Genomic DNA, 15,225 nt, shown 5'->3' with positions numbered 1-15,225 from the left:
TGGCGGGCGACAGAAACATTGGTGCATATGCCCTTGAAGAATGTCGAGGTTTCGGCTCATTGCTGTCGATTTTATTGGACAAACAGCCGACATTATGTACGCAGCAAAGTACATATGTCCCCAGTTTGACAGGCTGGTCAATTGAAAATCCTGGCCGTGGAAAGTTTTCAATCGAACCATGGACCCCCGGCTGCAGTCGTGATATGCTGGAAGCGATTTCCGGTTCAGACGTGCATCGCTAATAATCCCCGAAATACCGGATTAAGTAGTCCCGAATAGGAGAGAATTCCAGAATATGATGATATTTCCATGCGTATATCATGCAGGCCAAAGCGCGATTAGCAGACCGTTTAACCACATCCTTCACTTACACCGAGACATTATCACAATATGTTCTAGTTGCCTCTAACTAGTTAAGTTTATTGTAAGTTTATTACAAGCTCATCGTGATCTATAATCTAGCTTTATCGAATACTTGATAAAAATCATCCGTTCAAGTAGCAATATGAATATTCTTCATGCCGCTTTACATCTTCTTCCGTCTATAACGCTACTTAAAGCAACGCACTCTATAACCCAAAGTCTTGGGGTTCATTGCGCAGATCAACCCCAATTCTCACCACCGCATCTTTCTTTATGATAGTGTTGGATAACCTATAGAGGTTCTTACTCCCATCTAGAAGTGGGCTTCAGTCGTATAACCATTATCCAGGCGACTTTCGTTTCTTTGGTAACTGAGGCTCGTCACAAATCTCTTCCTTGTCAGATACCACTTCAGCTTCAACGACAATCGGGAAAGGGCTGAGAACCTTGCTAATGTCGCCCCACCATTCTTCGCCGAACCGTTTATACCAGTCAACAGTGATCTTTAACCCGTCGGCGAAAGAAGTCTTCTGATCCCAACCGAGACGTCGAAGTTTAGTAGCGTCGATGGCATATCTATGATCGTTGAATGGTCTATCGTGCGTATATTTAACCCACTTGTTGAAGTCTTCTTGACTCTCGTGGGGAATGTCCATCTCTTTCAACACCATTTTACATAGCTGAATGTTAGAAATCTCGTCGTGTGATCCTACATTATAGACCTGACCGAGAGTGCCTTTATGTAGGATCGTATCAAACGCATCAGCTGCATCGCCAGCATATAAATATCTTCGAGTAGGGCTCCCATCGCCGTGGAGCACTGTCGGCCTCTGACGATTCAACAAGCAGATGAATTTAGGAATTATTTCTGCTTCGTGGTAAGTTATGAGCGTGTTCTCGAGTGTTGCTTGAATCTGTTTCTTACTTTCGGGAAATTGATGTGGCCCGTAGACGTTATTGCTTCTGACAATAATGACTGGAAGCTTGAAGCTCTTCATGTAAGAGTTTACAAGCATTTCGGCGGCGGCTTTGCTCGCGGCATAGGGATTGGTTGGAGATAGAATACTCGCTTCCATCAGATCATCATCGTCGTCTTTTACCTCGCCATATACCTCATCAGTAGATATGTGAATAAATCGCTTCACTCCAATCTTCTTCGCACTCTCTAGCATAACATGAGTACCGTACACATTCGTGTGAGTAAATCCATACGAGTTCCCGAAACTCAAGTCGACGTGTGACTGAGCTGCAAAATGGAATATAGTGTCGATGTTGAAGCGCTCCATACAATCGAGCACTTCGGAAGGGTTGGTGATATCTCCATGGTAGAACGTAAAGTTTCGCTTATCATTGAGCATACGGGTGTTGTTCAATGATGAGCAATAATCTAATTTATCAAAGGACACAATATTGTAGGCTTCGGGGTAGGTCAAGGTGAGATGACGAACGAGCCAACAAGCTCTTCGGTCATTTATTAGCTTTAATGTGGAACCTTGAGGCTCATGAAAACTTACATAAAGCCGGCACCACCAGTGATCATAATATTTTTGACATCCGGTAAGGCCTCGAACTTTGTGGTCCCGGTCAATACAGGAGCCTGCTTCCAAATCCCATAATCCTCGAAGAACCTAGGCTTTATGGTCCTATGATTGGGAGCTAAATACGCAATGTGGTAAGTTGTCTCGGTCAACATCGGGTGACGTTGCGGGCAAGCACTTACACTGCACCCCATTGGTGCCGTTTAGGTGTGGCGCGGTCATAGCGTGCAGAATGAGAACCCAGAAATTCGCCGGTGGATCAGTCCGAGGCTCGAAAAAGTGTATGTATGAGTGTCCTTTAGGATCCTTTGAGTAAGAAAGAGGTCAGACGTGTAATATGATCTAGACAATTAGGAGAAATGTGTAACAAGGTCCGTTCTTTTCTTCGTCTGGCACAGGAGGGTATCCGGGGTGGACAGATATCCAGATGCAGATCTTTTAAACAGCCGGTTGCAAGTCGCAAATCGCAAATCTCAAGTCGCAACTCGACGCAAGACAGACTCTCTAGCTTGTCCGAGACTTAAATCCCAGGAACCAGGAACGAAGTGCGCCAACGCAAGAGCAACTAGGTTATACCCATACGATTAGTCTTAGATTCGGCCATTCGTGAACAACATGTAGAAGTACACGTTAGACAATTAGTAGGTCGATAAGACTTGGCTAGGAGCGCAGTCCGACTAAGAGATTTGGCAACAGGTATTAATACCTTGCTATACTCGGCATAAAGACGCAATAGCCGGCTTATGGTCGAACCTCGTAAAAAATGAAAGTCGTATCATGAACAAATCTCGTCAGTCTAGACAGGTTTACATATTGAAACAAATCGATCAAGTTGAAACGAATGACGGCGCGCGTCTTTAAACATTTAAGATAATTTAACAAGACTATCGATCGGCAGCGATCGGCCATGAGGTTAAGCAGGTACACAGGCAACTTTGTAGCACATAGACCCACATGCAGCCCGCCGGGGCTACGACATAATGTACAGTACCTGAGTACATAGGTACCTTACCTCTTACATGTAAGTAAACTTGAACATTAAACATTGAAGCTCATAATGGGCAATATACTGTTTGTTATATAAGTCATAGCGAAATATATCAAAACATTCATGTCGTTAGCTTACGTGTCATAATTATATGATACTCAGGTGAGAATTGAGTTGCTATGACCAAATCGTATATTCATATCTCGTCTACTCTCATTACATCTATATGTACCTAGGTAATTATATGGCAATCATAATCCATCTTAATCCGCATGGTGACACCCTCGGTCCAAGAAGTGTAGTACTTACCCATTACTCATGGGCAAAGGTAAATAATTTAAGCATCTATTATTCTCCGGGGAAAGATCAAACACCCAAGTTACGATGCTTTAACGAAGTATCCGTAGCACCGGGTTTTTATATGCAGATATCGAAAATATATAAGTTAGGTACCAGGTATATATATGGATATACCTAGGTAGCTTCAATGTTCATACCTCTTCTTTAGGTACACATTAGAGTTTCGACAAAACAACTAATATCATCCCATGGATAGACCTACCCGACCTCAAGGAAGCCTACATGCCTAGGTACCTATCCCGTAAGCAGGTGGCTTGCATGGTGCTGTTTGCTGCCTTCCGTCTTATATCATCATGCTTGCTATCATTGCGAAAAAGCCAAGTGGGTCAACTCACCTACTTAACCATATAGCACAGTAAAATGATTGGTAGATTAGTTGAAAGATGGCAACATTGAAGTTAGAAAGTTCATCCTGTTTTTGTTCTCAATCATGGGAAAGTGCATGTAAGTTGATACAACGAAAGTTTGTGCCTACCTACCTACCTACCTACCTAGGCAGTTAGGTAATTACCTAACATCATCTTTGCCACGAGCTTAGAGTATTGATGTAAGTACAGCTACAGCACCCCTTAGGTATCCAACAGCAATATTCAAATATAATTCAGATCCATTTATTAAGTTGCCAATCCTGCATCCCATTATCCTGCAATTCAAATAAATCGGCTGCTCGGCACCCCCTTGTAACACCCGACTTAAACAGGTTATCTCATACCTCTTGGAAAGCCACTTGCAGGTAAGGATATGAGGTACCTAAGTACATATAAGCTTCATTGTTTAAGAGGCAGGTACCTCTCTTACATGCTAAACACATAAAGTTTAGTGGACTCCACGTTCCGTTCCCGCCTGGAGATCGGCTAAATAGCAGCTAAAATAGCAGCCAGTGCGACTAAACCACCAACGTTCAATCAGGTTGGGGTCCATCTTCATTCTGGAATCTGTCCATCGTCACCAAAACTAGTCATTTTGCGCTTCGAGAATAAAAGGATACATTTACTTCCTTTCCTTTAACATTGAGCCTACTAGTATCTCTCTCCACATGCTTAGATCTACCAACTATCGGCGACGGGAACTTGGGCAGGTCCCGTCACATGTCTTGCGCCGTTTGATATGGCATCTTTAAGTGGTCACCCTGCACGGCCCTCGTCCGCTGCTTCGTCGTCCACGGTAAATCCCAATGATAATGAAGGATTCGGCAGTTTCGATAGCACTGATAATGATTACAAGTCTCATCGCATCGCTACAGGCGAAGATGATGCTAAAGACATCGAGGAAAATGATGGACTACTAGAGAAGGGAACGGACTACGAAGCTACCCGGAGCCCCCCAAAGAGTCGTTTTAGCTGGGCTGTTCTCTGGATAGTAGTAAACACTCTAGCGACGATAGGCATTGTATGGTTTCCCTCTCGTTTCTATTCTGCGGGCGTAACTAACTTCTATAATCCGCTAGGTTTTTACAAACAAAGCTATCTTCTCGGATCCGTCTTTGAAGCTTGTACAGTTAACATTTGCTGCTTTTCACTTCTTTATGACGTGGTTGCTTCTATTCACGTTGTCGCGACCTCGTTTCGCGTACTTTGGTCCTCGCCGTATCGCCCTGCGAGATATCATCCCTCTCTCTGTCGCCATGTCGTTGAACGTTATCCTTCCAAATCTATCATTAGCCTTCTCTTCCGTTACTTTTTATCAAGTTGCGCGCATTCTACTTACCCCGACTGTTGCAACTATGGATCTTATTTTATATAGATCCATGTTGCCTCGGAACGCCATTCTGGCTCTTATTCCTGCTTGCTTAGGTGTTGGTATGGTTTCTTACTATGACTCGCTCCCGACAAATGACGCCAATGTAAAGGGCACGTCAAGTTTAGGCGTGTTATTCGCCTTTAGTGGTATATTTGCTTCGTCGCTATATACGGTATGGATCAAAAGCTACCAGCGGAAGCTAAAAGTGTCGAGTATGCAACTACTCTTCAACCAGGCACCCGTTTCAGCATTCCTCCTGCTTTATGCTATCCCTTTCGTGGATACATTTCCTACTTGGACGGAAGTCCCGATGGCTCGGTGGTTCATGATATTGACGGTAAGATAAAAAGACATACAATATCGAAGTTTATGCTGATATTATAGTCTGGCGTATTTGCTGCTTTGATCAACCTATCACAATTTTTCATTATCGGACAAACAGGTCCAGTTTCGAGTACTGTTGTCGGACATCTAAAAACGTGCCTCATAGTGGCACTAGGATGGGCTACATCTGGCAGGTCTGTCGGCGACAAATCAATCATAGGCGTTTTTATTGCGATAGGGGGGATTGTGACGTAGGTTTACATGAATTTTCTAGACATTAATTTCCATTTGCTAAATATGACTTAGGTACTCAGCTGTGATGCTACGGCAGGCAACTCGCGGTTAAAGGCAACGCAATACCAAAAGGGGTTTTCGTTCCGTGCGGCAGCTAGGAAGATAGAGCTGCAATTCTAATGGGCTACTGGAAGCTTATATATATATTATTAGATCGTATGGTTCTAGGCGTTATCATGGTATAAGGAAGGCCTTTACGATCGGTGTGCCAGTATTTATTAGCAGGTCCTGATGGTGCTTAAAGGCGTCGTAAGGTTTCCGAGGGAATTGCGGTAAACGGATGTACAATACGATACCCATCATACACAGAAGTGTTGGTCAAGATATTAGAGCGATACTCAATAGACAGCAGTTATGCTTCTCGGATATTATAAATATCATCCTATATTTTTCTTATTTATATAGAATTATAACGCTAATGGATCTCAGTGAGGCAGCTAACTTAGGCATATTCTAAAGTTAGGTACTAACCAAAACCTGGGTGTGTTAGGTTAGTAGGCAAATTGATCCATCAAGTCGGGTGAGACTACGTAGTAACAAATTCTATAGTCGAGTCCAAGTTATATCGATATGATATAACACTATGACTTAGTAGCTACATATGTCGATGATCACGCAAATACAATCCTGAGTCTCCATGTTGAACTCTTAATATCTCCAACACTCTTATGTTGAACCTTCAGGTCTATCTTCTTCATGGCGGTGCGCATCGGCACCGGTCACAATGAAAATAAAAGGACAGCAAAAATTGCACTCGCTACGATCCACGAGGGATAATAGAAGAGGGTCGACTCCGCGCTGTGCAATGCAGGTTTTCCCCCTTAAGAATCCTCATCCTTGAGCGAAGATTCTTTGAGCAAGGTAAGTATGAAGAAGAAAGGAAAAGACAAAGTAGAATGTGGACAGAAGAACGGTAAATATACATAGGTACGTACCTAGGTGGCATTGGCTAAATTGGTGGGGTACGGCAAGCCACTTGCCATGACAATGATGACATAATTCAACCTGCCCCACTACTTTAAACATTATTATATATCATTGATGAGACCTTCTCCGTTTCATTACCTGTCTTTCTTCTTCAGCTCTCTTTGCCTTTTGGCTTAGATCAAGTGTAGTATCTGTTCTTTTCAGTCTACTCTCTGAAAGAATTACACGGTGACTCAATTTTAAATTATTCTTATTTTTTGCGCGAAGGGTGCGTATCCTCTGTGCTTGCGCATGATAGCCTCCTCTGTATCCCTGGTATCATATTGCTTCCAGGAGATGCAAATGTTGACTTTTGTTACATTCTCTAGAGGTAGGCTCTAGGGGTGCGAGGAGGGCTACTCTCTGTCTACTTGTTTTATTTCTATTTGTACTAGGTATCTATGTATTAATATATTAAGAGATCACCCGAAATCCATTAAGACAATGGTAGAGCTTTGTCTAGGTAGCTTTGAAGACTGGCTATTCCGTAGAAATTTCCATCTATGAGATTGTAGGTAGTCTTAAATTCTACCAACATAGTATCCTAGGTAGGCTAAGTTTAAAACCCCGATTTTATAGAAATATAGCCGTGACCCTTCGACATTGTCACTTGGGCTATGTAAATTATCAATGGAGGCTCCTGTCGGAGCTCGGCTTATGCGTGTATTGTAGTGTACCTAGTAGGTAATCTTGGCGCTAACTTCATTTGGACCTATAGATCTCTTAGCTTAGGTACTATCTACGCTAAATGGTTAGCTTATGTGATAAGCACGGCCCAAGTACCATAAGACATGACCTCACCTAGCAGTCACATCCTACTTCTGTACAGTACATACATAGTAATTGCACAAGGCTTCCGGTTTCCACAATCCTACAGCTACTACCTACATATCAGCCCTTCCCATAAGCTCCATTCAATAAACCTACAGAGCGCATATTGTCTCTATTGTTGATCAATTCAAGTATTTCGAAATTACACAAGGGCTTCAAGATAGTGTTGGCACAGGCCCATTCTTCATAATTGACGTTAAGAGTATTCTCAGATTGCGCTCGTTCATTCATTCTCCCCCTCCCCCACATTCGCCGTTTTTGTCGCCAAACGTCGCAACGCCCTCTCGACTGTATGCGGATAAGTTTACCTGAGAACCCTCACTATTAAACACTTTTAAAGTATAGCTTTGTCTGGTGCGTTATCGGCGACGCAGGTGAATCACTATGTGGAACGACGAGGAAGACAATAACCCTTACGGCACGAGCTTCGAGCGTCGTGATTCCATCACATCCTCTTCTGCGCACCCTACTTCTCCTGGTTCCCACGACTGTAAGTTAAGCCCATATTCTTTTTACCCTGCATGGATCGAGGAAAAATAATGTGGGAAAACATAGCGTTGGATGACTCTCCTGACGAGGCTGATCCCGACTGGGAATATGTAGACCAACATCGCCCGAGCACCCCGTCTTCTACCAGCGAAGATGTTCCGCCACCTCCTACCTACGGGCAACATCAGATTACTGACCCCGACAGCGATGATGAATATGGGACTCAGAATAGCCAGGCGCAGCGAAGAAAACCAGGTGGTTATGATAGCCGGATTGAGCAGATTCTCTACGAAAATCCAGAGCTTCCCATCCTGATCACGGATGCTGGAAAGAGCATGGAGAGCGGCGGCAAATATATCGTTTATACGATCAGAACAGGGGTATGTCTCTATCTGGCTTAGCAGCAACTTGTCATGCTCATATGGGATTTAGGACCTTGAAGTCCGGCGTCGATACTCGGAATTTGCGTCATTACGCGATGCGCTGACTAGGCTTCATCCTACACTTGTTATTCCTCCGATTCCTGAGAAGCATACAATGGCCGATTACGCTGCAAATCCAACCAACGCGAAGCAAGACCAGCAGATTATTGACTTGCGAAAGCGTATGTTGGCTGTCTTCTTGAACCGCTGTCGGCGGATGGAACATATTCGAGACGACGGGGTCTTATGGAGATTCCTCGACCCGAATGTTAGCTGGGTATGCGCGCGTTTATGTCGCCCTAGCGCATTCTTACGACTAACCTGATAATAGAATGAAGTGCTACACTCGCATCCTATCTCATCTATTCCGAAGACGATTATGAAAGCACCACCGCTAGATACAGCAAACCCTACGCCGGCGCACTCATACCTTCCGGTGCCGGCTGCCTCAGCCAAGCTAAAGACGCCCGTGAATCCACCTCCAGGTCCGGTATTTGACAGCTCTAGTACCGTTGCTTCTCAGATACTCCGCCGGTTCCCTCCTGAAGCTCATGGTTTAAACGAACAGGAATTAGATCCGTACTTTATCACCTTTGAAGCATCAATCAAAGAACTAGAGCAAGCACTAATGGGACCGATGGAGAAAGTGAACAGGCGCACACTCAACCACTTAAGTTCTCTGGCAACAGATCTCTCAGATTTAGGTGCCAAGTATAATGCTTTTGCGCTTTCTGAGCCATCCCCATCCCTAGCTGCGGCCATCGAGAGAGTGGGTCAAGCTGCAGATTCGTCATATATCGCGACGGAGGAATTGTCAAGTTCACTTGGGGCGAGCTTCGCCGAACCCATGAGAGAAAGTGCACAGTTTGCGGGGGTTGTTCGTAACGTACTACGATACAGGATTCTCAAAAGAGTCCAGCAAGAAATGGCCAACGATGAACTCCTCAAGAAAAAAGCTCTCTTAGAGCAGCTAGAGAGTAGTGAGGCCGAGGCAAAGCGAATTGATCAATATCTCAGCAGCAGCCAACAAATAGGGGGAAGTCATCAAGTCCACGCACCTCGAAGGTCGGTCAGTATGAGAGAAACATCGACACCGCATTATAAAGAAAGCAGTGGAGAGGACACAGCATCTATTGATTCAGACTTCCCTCCAAGCCATGCAGATGTTTCTTCAGCCCCTTCGGCGAGAGTGGGAGTTCCTGAGAGGTCAACCTCTAGTTCGAACCATAAGAAGGTCCCTAGTGGCAACTCTATCACCAATAAGATCTTTGGTCCGATACGTCATGCGATACAAGGTGTTGCTGATGTAGATCCAGAGAGGACTCGACGTGACGCTATAGGAAAGACACGCGAGAGTATAGAGCAACTAGAACAAGCTCAGGTAGCGGCGGCGCAAGATGTGAGGGACGCGAGTGCAAGCATCCTGCAAGATCTAAAGAGGTTTCAAAATGAGAAAGAAGATGACCTCAGGCGCTATATGGTAAGTTTATCTGTCTATTCTTCTCGAACCTATTATTGCAAGATAACTGATAATGGATCAAGCTTGCCTATGCGAAGAGCCAAATCGAATGGGCGAGAAAGAACAAAGAGACATGGGAGGAGGCGAGGGCCGAGGTTGAAAAGATCGATGAGACGTAGAGCGTCCAGAGGAAAGACCAGCAGGTGCTACAACGTCCTACGGCTAAGGCACGGGACTTGCCAGACGATGATTATTACATTGTTTTATAATTTTACGATGGTTTACCTCATTCGGAATAGATAATCAATAAGACAAACATAACCGATATATCCCTCGAGCCTGGGCGGATTAGAATTTTCAACGGAGTAAGGAGCCCATAAGTTGACTCGAGGTTTTGTCTTCAGTATGATTCAACTACATATTACGTCAAAACTATATGCTCACAGCAATAATACCGAAGATCGAGAGATTGGGATTCTGAACTGCAATTAGGTAAGTCAAGGGTCTGGCCAAGTAATTTGTAGCCTCTTAACACTCTATACTATTAAAATAACTTAAGTATACTACTGCGAGCCACAGACCAGCACTCTTCACATATACGTTATGGAAAATTATAGGCCGAGGGGTAGATTTGCTAAATCAGTACAGACACTGAGTGACGTTCTCTTTTGACTTGGTTAGCATTAGGATTCCAACGATAACGCCGTAAAGACCAAGGACTTCGGCGAATATTAGGATCAGAACCATGCCAATATAGAGTCGTGGCTGCTGACTACTAGCTCTCACTACGGTAGTATTTTATCAGTCATCGTAGCATTCAATTGTAACAACCCCTTAAGAAAAGGGGCAGGAGAAAGACTTATAAAGACTGACCTCCCGCATCCCCAACTATGCCAATAGTGAATCCAGCCGCGAGGCCACTTAACCCGACGCTGATGCCGGCGCCCAGCTGGAGGAAGCCCTGGTGCAAGGGCATCTTCTCGACCAAGTCGCCCGAGATGATAACGCTGGCTACCAGGCCGTAGATGGAGAGGATCTGAGCCATGATCGCACAGAGGCTGCGCGCGTACACGTGGCGACTCGACGTCAGCATTTCCGCTTTCCTAGCGTCCCAAGGTCCGTAGCGACATTTTTTGAGGCGGGGTATGGAAGGGAGGGGGAGCGTACGTGTTCTGCATCAGCCGATCTGGGTGGATTATCCCCGAAGAGAATATTGCCCCGGCTGACTTGGCGGTGCCGTAGGATGCGCCCAGGACTGTGAAGATAATGGAGGCTGCGCAGCCCATCGCTCCGAAGAAGGACTAGGGAGGCGTGCGAGGTTAGATGTGTTGTAAGGCATAGCGAGTTGATGGAATAGGGCTAAGGGATTCAGCACGTACAGCGTATACTGGGCTGTATAGAAGATTATTTACTGTCAGCATGTGATGTGTCTAGTTGGATCTAGTAAGGTGTAAGAGACGGACCAGCGAGCCTCATAGACTACATCAGCGAAGGCGGTATTCATCTCGGATAGTATTGTCTACTGTGCCATGGAAGCCAACGTAACTTGGTAGTTGTAGATGTACGACTTCAATATAGTGAGGTTATTGGGAATGTATGTAGATTTATTCACTTTAGACAAGCTATCGTAGCAGGTAGTAAAAGCTAAGAAATACCTTCCCTTCATTTGTAGGAAACATCATCGAATATGGTCTTATGTTGTACTACGTTGAACAGGTCCTAGGTTTATCATCTATTCGCTCATGGTCTGGTGACGACGTAGGTCTATCAGTGTAGATAAAGTGGCTTGTAGGCAGAAGAAAAAGCTGCTGACTGATTGGCTGTTAGGACATGGCTTGTATCTTTAGGTATATAGAGCATTATGAGAAGCGAGGAGAGACTTTTTTCTATAGGACTAGGTAATTGCATTCGAATGCTAGTAGCTTTATTGTTAATCTGAGCTATGATTGGTACGGAGGTTAATCATGGGGCTTCCTTTGTGGCGTCTCTAAAAAGCCTCAACAAGCCTCATTGTGTATAAGGTGTGTAGGAGGTAGTACAGGTCAAACGTCGCTTGTGTCATGGAAGTGTATAAACTTTCCAGTAACTAGCATTGGTGACTAAGAATATTAGGCTTAACTAGAGGAAGGTCCGACATGATTTCCGTAATTATTAAGTCCTATCTCAATTTTCTCGGATGTCGGGTGTCGGGTGTCACTTGGGGATTATGGAGTTTTCTTGGTATTTGGGATAACACTTTAATATGACTAACCTTTCTTTCTAGCTTGCGCGTTCTTACGTTCTTACGTGTTCTTTCGCAAAGAGCCTCAACTAGGAAACTAATGCGCGATTGCAATTGTTATTGTCACGAGTTATCGTTTGAACCTAACAACTAAACAAAGACATCTCCGTTATATCCGTCTGGGTATGCGCCAAGCGGCTCTTCACTGGCCTCAGCCTTGCGACTAATTAAATTTCGTCTTATGCCAAGAAGACAGTTGGATAATGTTAGTCTGTTGGACCATGGTGAGAAGGGAAAGGTTCCCGGACACCGTTACTTTGTATCGCCAACAAGATTTAGGCATTCTGTTATGGAAATCTATTTTGAGCTCAGTGAAACAATAACGATTGGGCGGCTCTACGAGATCCGTGCTTAGGGCTGTTTGACGTGTTGCTTGGAAACCCCTTCGAAAATTGGACAAAATGGACAAAATGGACCCTTGTCCAACATTTGATACTGCCAATCGTATCAGGATGCTAATATCTTTTTAGAGCCTTGCTCGTTAGAATCATGCTATGAGGTATGTTAGGTATGTAAATGGATTGCTTATTGCTTACGTCGACAACAAAGAACTAATTAGCTCAATAAGATCACTGGGCAAACTGCCTAGATTTTATTTCTTACGAATGACTATTCACAGCCCCTGATTTCTTTGAAGGGAGGTAGTCAGCGACAAGCCGAGAATTTGGATGGACGCGCGTCAGATGCGCCAAGTCTACACGCTATATGCGGACTCCCCACTACCATCTCTCCCCCTACTCTTCGCCGTAACTTGACTGCCAAGTGAGGATCGACTCCCATTTGACAATCCCGGTTCATATCACAAAGCATACGTGCGCATACCATCCTGAGACCCTCAAGTACCTTGGCTCAGCCGAAGTGGCTCAGCTATCTAACTTGTCGTTCGTTACACTCGACCAACCGAACTCTTGGTCCCCTGGCTTTCTATTCACACCACGCCGAGCAACTGGATTGCTGGATTTCTGGATTTATTCTTTTTTATCTTCTTATTCTTTTCAAATAATAATTATCTTTCCCCGCCGTTTTGAATTTCTTATTTCCGTTTCTTATACTACTATTTTTCCCACGCCTTTAGATCTGTTCTTAGCCCCGGCCGGCCACGCACGACTTACGAATCCGTTCCACTGTACTTGATACATCTTTCGCCTCCTTCGCCTTAGACAGCTGTACATATAACTAAGCAATTCAGGCGCCCATCGGTAGAACTTACCTTCGATGTTCAGGTTATAGCATCTCGTACTGTTATTGTAAGCTTCGGACTGGTGTGATAAAATTATCTCGGCGGTCTTCAAATCCTTCACTATGAAATCGACAATAGTGCTTGCCCTTGTGGCAAGTGTCTCGGCCATTCCGGCAAATGCACGTAATTTACAGAGTAGTAGCAGCCATCCAAAAGTTATAAGCTTGGCCACAGAACGGAAGACCATATCAGACCCAGTAAGGCGAGATCGTTTACGGCGGAGAGATGGTACTTTTAGAGCAGAATTAGACAACGAGGTATGATATGAGAATTTTAGGCTTTCGAGTCTGTATTTCTTACTAAGCCATCAACAGGAGACACTCTACTTCGTAAATGGCACACTAGGAACGCCTGCGCAATCAATACGTATGCACCTGGACACAGGTAGCAGTGATCTTTGGGTGAATACTGATTCTTCAACCCTCTGCTCTCAGAGGTCGAATCCTTGCTCTTTCGCGGGAACCTATAACGCCAACTCTTCTTCCACTTACGAATATGTGGGAAGCTGGTTCAACATTTCTTACGTTGATGGCTCTGGGGCCAGCGGAGACTATGTCACTGACACGATCAGAATCGGTGATTTGTCGCTAGAGGATTTCCAGTTCGGAATTGGGTATCAAAGTACTTCCGAGCAAGGTATCCTCGGTATTGGATACCCGGTCAACGAGGTACAAGTCGGCCGGGCTGGAAAGGATGCGTATGACAATCTCCCGAAGAAGATGGTGTCAGCCGGACAAATCGAAAGAAATGCTTACAGTCTTTGGTTGAACGATTTGGATGCGAATAGAGGTAGCATCCTGTTTGGGGGAGTCGATACGGCGCAATACACAGGAAGTCTCCAGACGCTTCCCATCCAATCCAATGGCGGTGTTTTCTCGGAGTTCATGATTACTTTGACCTCCCTGTCAGTGGGGGATAACACTATCGCCGATAACCAGGCCCTTGCTGTCTTGCTAGACTCGGGCTCCTCGCTTACCTATCTACCTGATAGCATGGTCGTGGGGATCTACGATGCGGTTAATGCACAGTACGACTCGAGCGAAGGCGCGGCGTACGTACCATGCTCCCTAGAGAGCCAAACGGACACGATCGACTTCGTTTTTTCAGGACCGAAGATCTCGGTAGAAATGAACGAACTTGTGCTGGATTTGGTGACAACAACGGGACAACGCCCTACGTTCTCGAACGGCGTGGAAGCATGTTTGTTTGGTATTGCCCCAGCCGGTTCGGGAACGAATGTTTTGGGCGATACCTTCCTTCGATCAGCTTATGTTGTTTACGATCTCGACAACAATGAGATCTCGATCGCACAGACCAATTTCAACACAACAGAGTCGAACGTCCAAGAAATCCCTAGCGGATCTGGCATTCCTGATGCTACCGCAGTTGCTAATGCCGTTCAAGCAACAGAGGGTGTCGTACGAGGTAGTGGCAACGGAGGCGCTGGCTTGGGCGACAGTACGGATGGCGCTGCAATGACGAGTGCCTCTGTTTCAGCGGCGGTGCTATTCCTGTCCTTCGGAGTGGCCACGCTAGCCACGATACTATAAGTGTACGGAAATTATATACCCATATTGTTCTGATCCGGATTATTGGATGGCATAAGCATTGTTGGGCGTTAGGGTGCATATAAGTTGCTTTGAATTCGACATAGCCGTTTTTTTTTTCACGGCATTGAAATTCCGGTATAGATGACCGACAGACATTGAGATTACATAGTTGCGTGGTATCTATAGTAGCGATTGTTCGCTTAGCATGATTATATTGATAACGGATATTTAGCACCGAGTACATACGTACGGGATGTTATATAGATTCATGCTACAATTCAAATTACACGCGTTTATTATGTCAGGATTCGTTGGTGTGAAAACGTAAAGGGTTAAAAATCTGAATGTGACTGATACAGGTATCTACCTATCTACTAAGA

The 15,225-nt window shown here is 44.8% G+C and overlaps 5 protein-coding genes across 5 annotated transcripts; 3 read left to right on the top strand and 2 right to left on the bottom strand.

Moving 5' to 3' along the window:
* Window positions 1-704: 704 nt before the first annotated feature.
* GL218_01552 (Trifunctional UDP-glucose 4,6-dehydratase/UDP-4-keto-6-deoxy-D-glucose 3,5-epimerase/UDP-4-keto-L-rhamnose-reductase RHM2) lies at window positions 705-2,123 on the bottom strand (the record flags this gene model as incomplete). The annotated part of the gene is made up of 3 exons (XM_033578026.1): window positions 705-1,824; window positions 1,878-2,019; window positions 2,084-2,123. 3 exons carry the CDS (start codon window positions 2,121-2,123, stop codon window positions 705-707), a joined length of 1,302 nt encoding a protein of 433 aa, XP_033438803.1.
* A 2,233-nt stretch (window positions 2,124-4,356) lies between these two features.
* GL218_01551 (Solute carrier family 35 member E3) lies at window positions 4,357-5,659 on the top strand (the record flags this gene model as incomplete). Its single annotated transcript, XM_033578025.1, has 4 exons — window positions 4,357-4,638; window positions 4,697-5,326; window positions 5,374-5,564; window positions 5,620-5,659. 4 exons carry the CDS (start codon window positions 4,357-4,359, stop codon window positions 5,657-5,659), a joined length of 1,143 nt encoding a protein of 380 aa, XP_033438800.1.
* A 2,129-nt stretch (window positions 5,660-7,788) lies between these two features.
* GL218_01550 (Sorting nexin-41) lies at window positions 7,789-9,953 on the top strand (the record flags this gene model as incomplete). Its single annotated transcript, XM_033578024.1, has 5 exons — window positions 7,789-7,894; window positions 7,960-8,273; window positions 8,326-8,592; window positions 8,647-9,795; window positions 9,858-9,953. The coding sequence occupies 5 exons, from the start codon at window positions 7,789-7,791 to the stop codon at window positions 9,951-9,953; spliced, it is 1,932 nt and encodes a 643-aa protein (XP_033438801.1).
* A 460-nt stretch (window positions 9,954-10,413) lies between these two features.
* On the bottom strand, window positions 10,414-11,060 carry GL218_01549 (V-type proton ATPase 16 kDa proteolipid subunit; the record flags this gene model as incomplete). Its single annotated transcript, XM_033578023.1, has 3 exons — window positions 10,414-10,559; window positions 10,648-10,877; window positions 10,942-11,060. The coding sequence occupies 3 exons, from the start codon at window positions 11,058-11,060 to the stop codon at window positions 10,414-10,416; spliced, it is 495 nt and encodes a 164-aa protein (XP_033438222.1).
* A 2,297-nt stretch (window positions 11,061-13,357) lies between these two features.
* On the top strand, window positions 13,358-14,845 carry GL218_01548 (putative aspartic-type endopeptidase OPSB; the record flags this gene model as incomplete). Its single annotated transcript, XM_033578022.1, has 2 exons — window positions 13,358-13,552; window positions 13,610-14,845. 2 exons carry the CDS (start codon window positions 13,358-13,360, stop codon window positions 14,843-14,845), a joined length of 1,431 nt encoding a protein of 476 aa, XP_033438221.1.
* Window positions 14,846-15,225: the final 380 nt, after the last annotated feature.

Source organism: Daldinia childiae (genome assembly GCF_008694065.1).
Source record: "Daldinia childiae strain JS-1345 chromosome Unknown Scaffold2, whole genome shotgun sequence".
NCBI classification, from domain to species: domain Eukaryota; kingdom Fungi; phylum Ascomycota; class Sordariomycetes; order Xylariales; family Hypoxylaceae; genus Daldinia; species Daldinia childiae.
This window is presented reverse-complemented; position numbering and strand designations above follow the sequence as displayed.